We start from the raw sequence: 12,901 nt of genomic DNA on the forward strand, positions 1-12,901 counted from the left end.
ACCCCGGGGTCCTGGGATCGAGTCCCACGTCCGGCTCCCTGGATGGAGCCTGCTTCTCCCTCTGCCTGTGTCTCTGCCTCTTTCTCTGTGTCTCTCATGAATAAATGAATAAAATCTTTAAAAAAATTTCATAAGAAATCTATACAACTGTTAGAAGTAATAAATTTAGAACATGTGAATATGTAAAATTCAAGTACGTTCATATGTCTTTGTGAAATACAACTGGAAAATGAAATTTAAGAAGCAGTGCTTCTGGGCCACGTGGGTGGCTCAGTCAGTTAAACCATCTGTCTTCAGCTCAGGTCATGATCCCAGGAGCCCGGAGTCAGGCTCCCTGCTAAGCAAGCAGAGAGCCTGCTTCTCCTACTCCCTCTGTCCCTCTCCCTGCTTGTGCTGTCTCTCACTCTTGCTTACCCTCTCTCTCTCTCTCTCTCAAATAAATAAATAAATAAATAAATAAATAAATAAATAAATAAATAAAATCTTAGGGGAAAAAAGTACTGGTTAGAAGCATCAAAGTAACATAGGGATATGTTTAAGGAAGTAACTAAAAGATCTGTATGGAGACAACCACAACATAATGTTGAGAGAAATTAAAAGACCTGAATAAATGAAGAGTTATACTATGTTTATAGATTGGAAGACTTATGTCAAAGAAAGTCAGAGGGCTTATCTACCTGCTTTAAAGATTTCCCTTGACATTCCAGTAATTGAGACAGTGTAGTTTGATATGTCAATAGACATGTAAATCAGTTGACATAATATGGAGCCACATAAGACTGATTATTTTTCAATAATGGTGGCAATGTAATTTGGTGGAGAAAGGATAGTCTTTTAAACAATGGTGAAACTTTTGGATATCCATATGCAAAAGAATGAACTCAATCCTTTCTGACATCATACACCATGAACTCAAAATTGATCCTGGAATTAAATGTTTAAACTATAAAAACTTCTGGAAGAAAACACAGGAGAAAATTTTTTGAATCAGTGGTTTCTTTAGATTGAACACAAAAACTTGAAAAAACTTGAAAAGAAAAAAATGATGAATTTAAGTTAAAAACGAATGTTCTTTAAAAAATCTTTAAAAAGGTGAAGCAAAATTTGGAAAAATACTAAATATACTGACAAAGGATTTATATTCAGAATACATAAGTTGGAGATAATACATTAAAATGGGGGAAAGATTTGAAAGGATAATAATATGACTGGCTAATAAGTGCATATAAAAATGCCCAATGCTATTCACTGTCAGGGAAACACAAATTAAAACCACAGGCAAGGGTGCCTGAGTGGCTCAGTCAGTTAAGTGTCTGCCTTCAGCTCAGATCGTGATCCCAGGGTACCGAGACTAAGCCCCGTATCCAACTCCTTGCTCAGCAGGAAGCCTGTTCTCCCTTTCCCTCTGCCTGCCACTCCCCCTGCTTGTGCTTTCTCTCTTTGTCAAATAAGTAAATAAAATCTTAAAAACAAAAACCAGAGGGAGATACTACTACATACTTACGCAGAATGGCAAAAATAACAGAGGGATACCGTGTGTTGGAAAGGTTGTAGAGCACTGGAACTCTCATTTATAGTGCAAATATAAAATAATACAATTTGAGTATTCTTTTAAAATGAAGTGTACAACTACTGTATGATCCGGTAAATTGACTCATAGGTGAGTATGGAATAGAATGGAACAGAAGGGTGGGGAAGAGCAGGGACGTTCACAGGAGCATTACAGCCCAGGTTATGATAATTTGTTATAGTAGCTCCAAAAATTAATATACCCACCTTTGCAGCCTTATTTCCTGCATTACTTCTCATAGCTCTTTGATTACTTGCTTTGCCTCTAATTCCGCAATGTGAAAGCCTCTCTGACTTTTGCTCGTGTTCATCTTGTAGCCTACAATTGCCTTCCACATCTGTCCAAATCCTTTTCATCCATTCATGACCCAGTTCTAGGAAGTCTTCTATCATCCCCCAATCTGAATCAATTCAACATCTAACAAGTGGGTTGAGGGTTATATTTCAGAGTGTTAAAAACCATTGTTTTGTGTGTTCAACCTTCGTTTTAGACAAATGAGGAGTCATGAAAGCTTTTTGTACAAAGAAGTAATACAGACAATTCTGATTGTAGTGTGAAGAGATGCCTTCCAAAGTTGAGGGCAAATAGTAGGTTTGAATACTATTGCTAATGTTACAATATGATGATTAGCTGTCACTAATCGAGTATTTACTTTGTTCTAAACGCTGTGCTAAGTATATGTACTTTGTGGATATTTAATTCTCAAGGGACCTTGAGAGGTATGAATATTGTAATTTTTTTAAATGTGAAGAAATAGGTTGAGAGAAGAACACAGGACAGGGAAACAGGTACAGATGTTGACAATTTGTTTTAATATTTATTTATTTATTTATTTATTTATTTTTAACATTTAAACATGTTAAGCTTAGAGTATTAGCTGATTATTCTTGTACTGATGTTAAATTGGTAGTTTAAAATCTGGTTCGGGAGTTCAGGTGATGAGTCAGAGAAGACAAATATTTAGTAATCATTAGTATAGAGGTGCTATTTTTAAAATAAGCCCTAAGAATGGGTGGCCTTGCCAGGGAAGGTAGAAGAGAGTAAAAGGGAAATGCTGAAGACAGAACCATAGAAGGTTGGCTATGTTTTAGTCACTGGAGACGGAAGAAGAATCAAAGATGCTTAAAAGCAGAGTGGTAGAGAGAGAACAAAAATGATGGAAGCGACAGTTTTTAAAGTGAGGTAAGAGTGTAAGAGTCTGCAGAAAGGGAAAGGAGGATGAAAGCTGGAATAGAATTTTGTCCTTCTTGACATTTAAGAGAATAGTTTCAGTGTGGTGGTGGAATCCAGATCACAAGGTAGGTGTAGATAACTAGTCAGGGAGTTAAACTATCTTTTGAGAGGGTATACAGGTAAAAGAAGCAAAGATCTGGAGTTCAGTTGAAAGAAGAATTGAACATTTTTAATAAAGATTTTTCTTTTTTATAAAAATTAAGGAGAAGGATGGGGCGTCTCAGTCGGGTAAGCGTCTGCCCTCGGCTCAGGTCATGATCTCAGGGTCCTGGGATGGAGCCCCACAGGGGGCTCCCTCTCATCGGGGAGCCTGCTTCTCCCTCTCCTCCCTCCTTGTGCTCTCTCTCTGTCTCTCAAATAAATAAAATCTTTTATTTATTTATTTTTTAAATAAAATCTTTTAAAAAAAGTTAATGAGAAGGAACCATTGAGATCTTAAAACCCAACTAACGTGTATAAGAGAGAAGAGTGGGTCTAGAATCCTAATTGGTGGAGAAGAGAGTATAGATGGGGAAATTGGCTTTATACAGACTTCTAGACCTCAAGTATTTCATAGTTTAGAAAATTTATTTCCTGCTGGTAAGGTGGAGGTGGAGAGTTCACAATATAAAATGATTTCAGGTTAATGTTACTATTAATAATACTCTTAGATTTCAGAGGAATGAGAGAAGTTATAAATCTCTTGGGTTATATATAAATATTTACTGGGTGGGTCAGTACTAGCCTCAAATGCTACTTATGTTGTTGCTTTCTGAGTTTTTGATGAGCGTAGATCTCATCAGTCTTTTCTTACCCCACGCTTCTCATTAACAGCTATTACAGCTAGGTGATGCTGCCTGTAGGTTGTGGTTATAAAGCTGAGCAAGCAGCATAGAGATTCAACTGTTAGTATATCCAGTTTGTGGAAAGAGTTTTTTTTAAAGGCTTATTTATTTGAGAGACAGAAAGTGCTTGAGTAGGGGGTAGGACAGAGGGAGAGGGGAAGCCGACTCCCTATGAACACAGAGCCTGACAGGGGGCTTAGAGCTTGATCCCAGGACCCTGAGATAGTGACCTGAGCCGAAACCAAATGTCAGTTGCTTAACCAAGTGAGCCACTCAGACGCCCCAGGATGGTTTTTTTTAATGTTAAAATTTTTTAGTCTTACAGAGTAGGAAATTCAATGTTAATATTCAGCATATGCTTGCTTATTTTTAATTTATTATACATTTGTTTTTAATATGTTTAAAATTTATTGTGAAATATTTGATGCAAAATGAAGTGTATAAAATATATGTTTAAGAGCAAAAAATAGTACGTATCAGTCAGGTTAAAAAATAGAAATTAGTAGTATTTTAGGATATTAAATGTGTCCCCTTTCTTAATAACCCCAGAGATGCCATTATCCTGACTTAATAAATGGTAATATTCCTTTACTTTCCATTATAGTTTTGTCTTTGTATATATTCCTAAACAACATGTTGTTTACTTTGAAAAAATGATTAATGTTCCAAGCTGAGTTAGGAAAGGATAGTATTACCACAGTTAGATTAAAGTTTCCAGGAAAAGGAGGAGTAGTCTGGCATCAGGTTCACTGAGTTTCAAGAGGTTCTACTCAGGAAATCAGCAAGCAATGTTATGAGTTAGTTCTTAGAAACATAGGGCCGTCTTGGTCAGGTTTCAGGCAATAGTATGATCTGGTGTTGAAGGTTTGTTCAGCAGGTATACATGCAGTCACAGGGAAAGAATGCTGGTTGGTTGTTTTTTGTTTTGTTTTGTTTTGTTTCTAGGCTTTGTGGTCTTCTTCCAACACTTAAGGGTAGATCAAAGCAGAACACATCTTGGAGGTGAAATGAGTCTTAACTGATCCAGGTAGCAGTACAAGGTAGAGTGAATAGATAAAGCAAACCAAATATGAATGAAAACCAGGAATAGGCTTATCTGGACACTCTGTCCTTAGGAGCAATGCCAGTGGTTATCTTGGTGATGACAGTTTATAATGCTGTCTCCAGAATCATGTTCCTACAATCCAGACTGGTGGCCCTATAAATCTAGTGCATAGCGGGCATCCCAGAATCTCTCTTCACAAGATTCTCTTGAAGATTACCGTCATCTCTCCCGTTTTGGATCTCCTGTATTCTCTATCTTGAGTTGTTGTCTTTATTAAAATTTTACTTTTGTTTTGATGAAATACACTCTCCACTTGCTTCTTGAGAAAGGATGTATGGAAGGTAAATGTTTTGAGATCTTTTGATTCTGAGAAAGTATCTTATTTTCATAAGGTGATTTGACTGGCTGAAGAATTCTAGGTTAGAAATAATGTTCCTTTACAATTTGAAGAAATTGTTTCACTGTCATTTCCTTCTAATATGACTGTTGAGAAGACAGAAGTCTGAGTCCATATTCTTTGCATGTGACCTGTATTTTCTCTCTAGAAACTTTAAAATCTTCCTTTCTGTCCCCAGCATTGTGATGTTTCACAGTGGCATGCTTCAGTGTAGTTCTCCCTTAACTTTTTATATTAAGTATCTGGTGGGTCCTTTCAAATGGGCAGCTTGTATCTTTCAGCTCTAGGAAATTTTCTGGAATTCTTCTCATTTCTTTCCAACCCTTTTTTCCCCCTCCTCTATTTTCTCCTTCTGGAACTCTATTATTCAGATATTGGACCTCCTGGACTGGTCCTCTAATACTGTTCTGTCTTCTGTCCTGTTTTTCAAAACTTTATCTTTTTTCTCTGATTTCTGGAAGACTGCCTCAATTTTATCTTCCAACCCTCTGTCTTTTTTATTTCAGTCATTGTGTTTTTAACTTCTAGGAACTCTTTCTTTTTAAATATCTTTATTAAATTGTATTCTGTTCTTGTTTTATGGATTTATCTTATCTGAGGAAGATTTATCTTATCTTCTGAGGAAGATTTATCTTATCTGAGGAATATGACTGTGTGTTTGTGTGTGTGTGTGTGTGTGTGTGTGTGTGTGTGTGTATTCTGTGGTAGAGGCTTTTCCTTAGATGGTTAATAATACTTAGCTGTCTGGTCATGATTAAAAGTGGAGGACTAAAAAGCTGATTGAAAATTCTCTTTTTAATGCGGAATCAATGCTAACAAATCAATGCTAACAATGTGCCTAATATACCTCAAAGATGCTCTTGTTTTTCCCTCACCAGAAAGTTAATTCTCCAATCTTCTGCTGAGATGAGGGCCAGTTGCCCAGCATCATGGAGGGAACAGGTCTAGGAATTAAAGTGCTTTTCAAACAGCTTTAATGGAACCTTCCTGTTTGAACCCCTCCTTTCTCTACCACCTGCTGCTCCACTTCCAGGAGTAATGGGTACTGCCTTCTGTGGGTTCTCCACTGTAAAGTGTGTCATTTCTCAGCTTCTTTTTGCTGCCAGACTGTGATTTGGCTTTCCCGGGTCTGCTAAACCATTTCATAACACTTACCCATCCACTTTCAATCTTCCAAGATTTTGTTGCTCTTATTTCTTCTCCTTTGTTGCTCTTCTCTCTTCTCTTTATGGATTTGTGTTAAAAAGTCTTTTACTTTGTTTTTGTGGGTTTTGTGAGACAGTGCAGTTGCATGCATGTTTTTAATTTGTCATCTTAATTCTGAAGCCCTGCTTATGTAAAATGTTTATGTCTTACCTCCTGAGATTTGAAAAGATGATTAAAGTTCCCTTTTCATCTCGTTTTGGTTTTTACATTCATACTCGTAATACATGAAACTTGTTATGTAGCCCCCTTGACACTATGTGAACTCAAGTATTTATAAGTAAATCCAGAATTTGTGAATTAAAAGGTTGTTTTCTAAATTTGCTCTTGCAGGAAAGTGAAAAGGTTTCTGAATATCCAGCAGTGATTGTGGAGCCAGTTCCAAGTGCCAGATTAGAGCAGGGCTATGCAGCCCAGGTCCTGGTTTATGATGATGAGACTTACATGATGCAAGATGTGGCCGAGGAACAAGAAGTCGAGACCGAAAATGTGGAAACAGGTAGATGTCTCATGAAATGTTCATTACTTGTGAGTTCTTATTTGATGTGTCCACAGTACTATTGCTAAATGAGTAATAGAGCACAGAACCTCTTTCTGCTTGGAAACTGGTGGCAAATCTTTCATTGAAGGGAATTTTTTATAAAGTTCAACATTACAATTCTTTGAAGTATAACAGGTTTCAAATCATGGACCCTAAGGACAAGTTAATAGGCCCATAATAATAAAATTATCTTTATCATTTTTTTCTAAGAGTGTGAGTATTGACTAGTTACTTATAGAAGTCTTTAGGCTAGTAAAGGAGGGTAACTAATTCAAAAACAAACACAGTATTCTCATTCTATAACCAATTAAGAATTTCTTTGAATCAGTATTGGTGGAGCAGCATGATTCCTTTTTTCTTAGATCAGGAGCATCTTTCTAACAGTCTATCAGAGTCTCCTTCCCTTTTTGTCTTCTGAGAAATTTTGGTATTTCAGTCTGTCTGTGGTGAGATAACTATATGTTTAATTGGAGGTTAATCTATATAATTCTTGGAAACCATTTCATTTTTGCCACTGACCATAAAGAAAATAGAGTATTTTACCAGAAAGACTGTAATGACTATTTTTATAAAAATAAACATTAAAATTTATCTTTAGCTCTTAATGGAGAAAAAGAATCCTTATGCTTGGTTTATAATTCTAATGAACACCCTTAAGTATGTATGTATGTACTACGTATGTATTTATGTAGGCTCCATGCCCAGCGTGAAGCCTGACATGGGACTTGAATTCATGACCAGGAGATCAAGACCTGAGCTGAGATTAAGAGTTAACCAACTGAGCCACCCAGTTGCCCCAGCATTCTTAAGTATTTAGATAAATTTCTATAAATGTAGCAAAGTCTCATGATTAAAAATTTTGAATATTTGATGTTTTTCTGCTTGTGGAGGCCCAGTAGCACACCCTAAGACTATTAGCTTAGTCTAGCTTAATGGCTTAATGCTGCCCTTCCTCCAGTTTCACTTTTATTTTGTTTTTTCTCTCCAGTTTTATTTTTTATTGAGCTAAGGGATTAAAAGTTACCTTGCTCTGCAGAGCAATGATTACAGCAGTGCCTGCAAACCCCATGTGAAGGGATAATCAGTTCATTTTCTCAAAATAGGTAGCTACACACTTTATAGAGACTTTGTGACTAGACTGGAGTGGTACGTGATGGACAGTAGATAATGGAAGTGGCAGGAAGATATATATGTATGTTTTTTTGAGGGTTTTGGAGAGTTTTCCAGTCTGAAGCCAGAAGCATCATGGCAGAGATGAATTTTCTTCTTGAGGAAAAAAATTGTGAGAACAGTTAAAAGTATTATGCAGGATGATATTTTGAAGTAGATTTTGTAACTGATTTTATTATGGAAGTATAACTAGAGTGTAACTAAACAAAACTAGTAGCACAAGAAAAAAAAGCATGATAGCTTAAATTGATTGAAAAAAAAAAGAGCCGGTTTGAAATTTCTTGAAAGTGTTTTGTTTGTTTTTTGTTTGTTTGTTTTCAAAATTTATTTATTCATGAGAGACCCACAGAGAGAGGCAGAAACACAGGCAGAGGGAGAAGCAGGCTCTGTGTGGGGAGCCTGATGTGGGACTCGATCTCAGGACCTTGGGGTCACGCCCTGGGCTGAAGGCAGATGCTCAACCAATGAGCCACCCAGGCATCCCCTGGAAAATGTTTTGATCAAAAAAATAAAAAAGACTATTATTTTGGTAACAAATGGGAAACTTTAAAATATGAAAACTACAATACCAAATTCCCATTAAAAAATTTTAAAAAAGGGCAGCCCAGGTGGCTCAGCGGTTTAGCACGCCTACAGCCCAGGGCGTGATCCTGGAGACCCGGGATCGAGTCCCACGTCAGGCTCCCTGCATGGAGCCTGCTTCTCTCTCTGCCTCTATCTCTCTCTCTCTTGATTAAATAAGTAAAACCTTTAAAAAAAATTTTTTTTTTAATTTAAATTATGGATACTTATCACATTAAAATACCAGAGCAGGGCTGAGCCCCGGTGGCTCAGCAGTTTAGTGCTGCCTTAAGCCCAGGGCTTGATCCAGGATCAAGTCCCATGTCCGGCTCCCTGTGTGGAGCCTGCTTCTCCCTCTGCCTGTGTCTCTGCCTCTCTCTCTCTCTCTCTCTCTGTGTCTCTCATGAATGAATAAATAAAATCTTTAAAAAAAAATAAAATAAAATGCCAGAGCAGATCAGCCAAATCTTATTGGTTGTATAAATTGATGATTAGTGCTTCATTGAATTACTTAGGTAAAAACAATTTCAAATAGGAAGCGAATATCATCTGTTCAAAGGATTTTACTTTCTTAGTTATCTTGAACTCTAAGGGTGATGACAGTCATTTGCTGAGCACGGGTATGAATGATTGTGATATTGAAAAATGGAATATACATCATCTGGCTAAAAAGAACAGTTACTTTTGTGATATTTTAAAAATGGTTTTTGACTAGTTGGTAATATGTTTTAGATTGATTTTTCTTCAACACTAAAAGGAAATGTTAGTAAATAACTTACATTATTCTAAAATAGTCTAAAAGTACTTGAGAAGTTCATCTTAAACATTTTTTTAAAAATGTATGTTTGCTTTATTACTTCAAAAAATAAAGAATAGTATAGTATAGCTATTCTTGTCTCTCTTTATAGAATAACACTGAAACTTAGAATTCATTTACAGCTCTTTTAAAGGCAATGCCAAATTCAGACTGAAATCTGCTGGCTCATACATCTCATAAATGTATAATTAGAACAATTTAAAATACTCCCATTTATTCATCATAAGGCATGCAGAACTTGAGACTACAATATACGGACTTACTTGAAAATACATGTGGCTAATGTAACTTTCTAAGGATTGTTAATATGTATAGATTAGTTTAGAATCAGCTAATCTAAACTTAATTTTTTAATTTAAAGAATAAAATGCATTTTTAAAAAGATTTTATTTTCACATAATCTCTATACCCAGCATGAGGCTTGAATTTAACAATCCTGAGATCGAGAGTCCCATGCTCTAATGACTGAGCCAGCCAGGCACCCCATAAAGAATAAAATGCATTTTTAAACAAGTTAAAATCTGAATAAATATTTTTTCATTCTTCTGATATCTAGAACATATACAGATAAATAAAGCTGTTATGACTTATCCTAATGTATGTTTCCTTTTAGGTAGTTGATTAGGATTAGGTTCATTTCTTGTGGTGCTAGACATTTTTAACCTAAATTCCAGATATGTATAGGCTTTGGAAAAGAAGCTGACTAGGGAGAAAAGGAAAAGGAGTATTTATAAGATGTCTACAGCAGTTTTTATTTAGTGAATTGGTGGAAATGAGATCGTATAGAACAAGATTTCCTTTTGTACATCTAGGAACTACTTCCTGGAATGCTCCTGTATTATAACTTAAATTATATTAGTCTAAAAATGTTCATAATTACACTTACTGACCTGTTATATTTGTTTCCTGCATGTTTACACTGAAGTTTTTCTTGTTTTATTCCTATATACCCATATGTATATGTCTCCAACAGAAATAATGTTCATGATGAAATCCAGGCAGGAGTACTAAAATTATTTAGTGATGTACATTTAGCCATCCTAATTATTTTATGTATAAAATGATTTCTCATTTTGTTAGTTGTAACTGTTGGCTATTTTGCTTCACCTTTTGTATAGACCAAGAAAATGTACATTTTCCTCACAGAGCTTATATGTAATAGTAATCCTCTCAAATTTTATAGGAAAAACCAAACATGTTTGAGACTTTAAAAATAAGCGTATTCATCTATAAATTGCCTTTTTAAAAAATAAAATTGTTTTTTGATGATAACTGGAGATCAATAATCATAAAGTGTCTTTAAGGAGTGGTAATGGAGTATGAGTGAAGGGTGGTCTTGACTGGCAGGCTGAAAGTACCTTTGCCAGTAGCTGCAGACCCCACCAGCTCTGGAGGCCCGCTAGATAGACTGAGGTGGTGAGTTGGGGATGGAGAGGAGTCTCTGGGATTCCCTACTAAGATTTGAAGATGTAGCTTTTATGTTCACTCTCAAAAAATTATATATGTGTGTGTATATATATATATATATATACATACACACATGTATAAAATACATATAAATTTTAAAGGTTATTAGACAGATTACCATTTAACAAGTAGTAAGTTTATGCCAATGCAACCAATAGTAGCTAAATGTTGATAGAAATATTTTAAGGCTTAGCTGAGAAGATTGACCTATTTAGGATCTGTTTCTTCATTTTGCACTTTAACTTACTGTATTTATCCCCTTAAACTTCTACTTTAATTTATGATAATATATCAGTAAATAGTTTGTATTTCTTATGTACGAGAGTACTATCTTCAACATGTTTCTTTCCCTCAAGGGGTTAATAATTTACATATATATATATAAGTTAATAATATATAATATATATTATATTGAAAATATAAGGCAGTATAGAATCAACTGAGTGCTATTTACGAAGTTAAAGAAATTTTCAGAAGAAAGTTCAATTTACAGAATTAGGGAATGGTTAGAGAAAGTAAAGGAGGACAGATGGTGGGATTAGGATGGGACAAGATAGGAGGTTAGTGAAAGGCAGAGGGAAATATAATTAATAATGGGTGGAATATTAAAGTTTAAGGCATGTTTAGAAGTTACTGAGTAAATGAGACCATGACAGGGAGTTCCACTAAGAGTTGTGACTAAAATACCATTTGAATCCAAGAGTTAGTGATAAGGCATGTAAAAAGCAGAAAGACTTGGAAGGTTTTGAGTAGAAAGTACTATGTAATTAGTATCTCAGGAGATACAGGATGATTGTAGGGGAAGGGATGAAGCAGGAAGACTAGCTGTCGTAATATGAGTTAAGGGATGACTTGAGTTAAACAAGGTAGAAACCACAGGAACAGAAAGGGCTTATCTAAGTAATACTACTACATAAGATCTAGCAATACTTTTTTTTTTTTTAAGATTTTATTTATTTATTCATGAGAGACATAGGGAGAGAGAGGCAGAGACACAGGCAGAGGAAGAGGCAGGCCCCATGCAGGGAGCCTGATGTGGGACTCAATCCCTGGTCTCCAGGATCAGGCCCTGGGCCAAAGGGGATGCTAAACCCCTGAGCCACCTGGGCTGCCCAGATCTAGCAATACTTGACATGACAAATTAGGGGGACAGGCACAGGTAGGTAGATATTACTCAGTTTTTTAACCCTACGTGATGACCATAGTATCATATAGGGATTTGAGGAAGGCAAGACTGTTTTGGGAACCATATAAGTCTGGTAGTAGTGTTGATTTTGAGTTGAAGCAGAGCTTCTAAGGAGAAATATTTAGGTATTTAAAGGTGCACAAATGTATAGTCAGGGCCCTATCACAAGGGAGATGTCATACTCAAATTAGAACAATTTAAAAATATTTAATAAATGACTAGTCATAAATATATGGGCAAGTATAGGGTGACCATAAAAAATAGAACTGTAGTTCAGAGGTGGCAGTAGCAGAGTTGTTTCTTCCCATAGGGAGGGAATGATTGCTGGAACCCAGAAGGAGAGAGCCCTGGAGAACGAGGATTACCTTGGGAGAATCTGGAACCTTTGGTCAAGGATACAGCTGGCTTGAGGGTAATGGCACAGAGAGGGAGCCAGGGAATAAGGACTCTGATTTTCTTCTCCTTCTTCCCTCTAATCCCCTGGCAAGGCTCTCCACTGACCAAGTGCAATCTAAAGCAATAGGATGTTGAAGTCAGCCTTCTGGGACAGAGAGCAGCATCAAGAAGGGTGGAGAATAGATCTGGAGGGGCAAATAGAAGTTATCTAGTACAAGTGAAGCTTAGTAAAGAAAGGTCAAGGAGAGATAGTTTTAGAAATCAGTAATTGATGCCATGGAAATAAATGGAATCTCCAAAAGCAAAGGTATTTGAGAGATTTCTCCAAGGGAAAGATATTTAGATTCTGTGTTTGACTCTCTGTGATCAAGAACAAAGGACACAGGATTAAGAAGTAACCTTAGGGAATGTTTACATTTTGAGGAACATGAAGAAGAGCCAAGAATAGTCAGATATGATAGAAAGTCCTATTCCTGGGATTAATATTTTTT

The 12,901-nt window shown here is 36.1% G+C and overlaps 1 protein-coding gene across 15 annotated transcripts in view; it reads left to right on the top strand.

Annotated features, from left to right (window-relative positions):
- The window catches only part of ELF2 (E74 like ETS transcription factor 2), a 99,673-nt gene that overhangs the window by 43,210 nt on the left and 43,562 nt on the right, over window positions 1–12,901 (top strand). For 13 of the 15 annotated variants that reach the window (XM_035702098.2, XM_025462250.3, XM_049097207.1 and 10 more), the window contains one exon: window positions 6,606–6,771. In XM_035702098.2, the coding sequence (XP_035557991.1) occupies window positions 6,606–6,771 (166 nt within the window). Of the gene's footprint in view, window positions 1–6,605; window positions 6,772–12,901 lie in introns of those variants that run through there. The other 2 variants (XM_035702104.2, XM_035702107.2) reach the window with 1 other exon arrangement.

Source organism: Canis lupus, chromosome 19 (genome assembly GCF_003254725.2).
Source record: "Canis lupus dingo isolate Sandy chromosome 19, ASM325472v2, whole genome shotgun sequence".
Taxonomy (NCBI): Eukaryota; Metazoa; Chordata; class Mammalia; order Carnivora; family Canidae; genus Canis; species Canis lupus.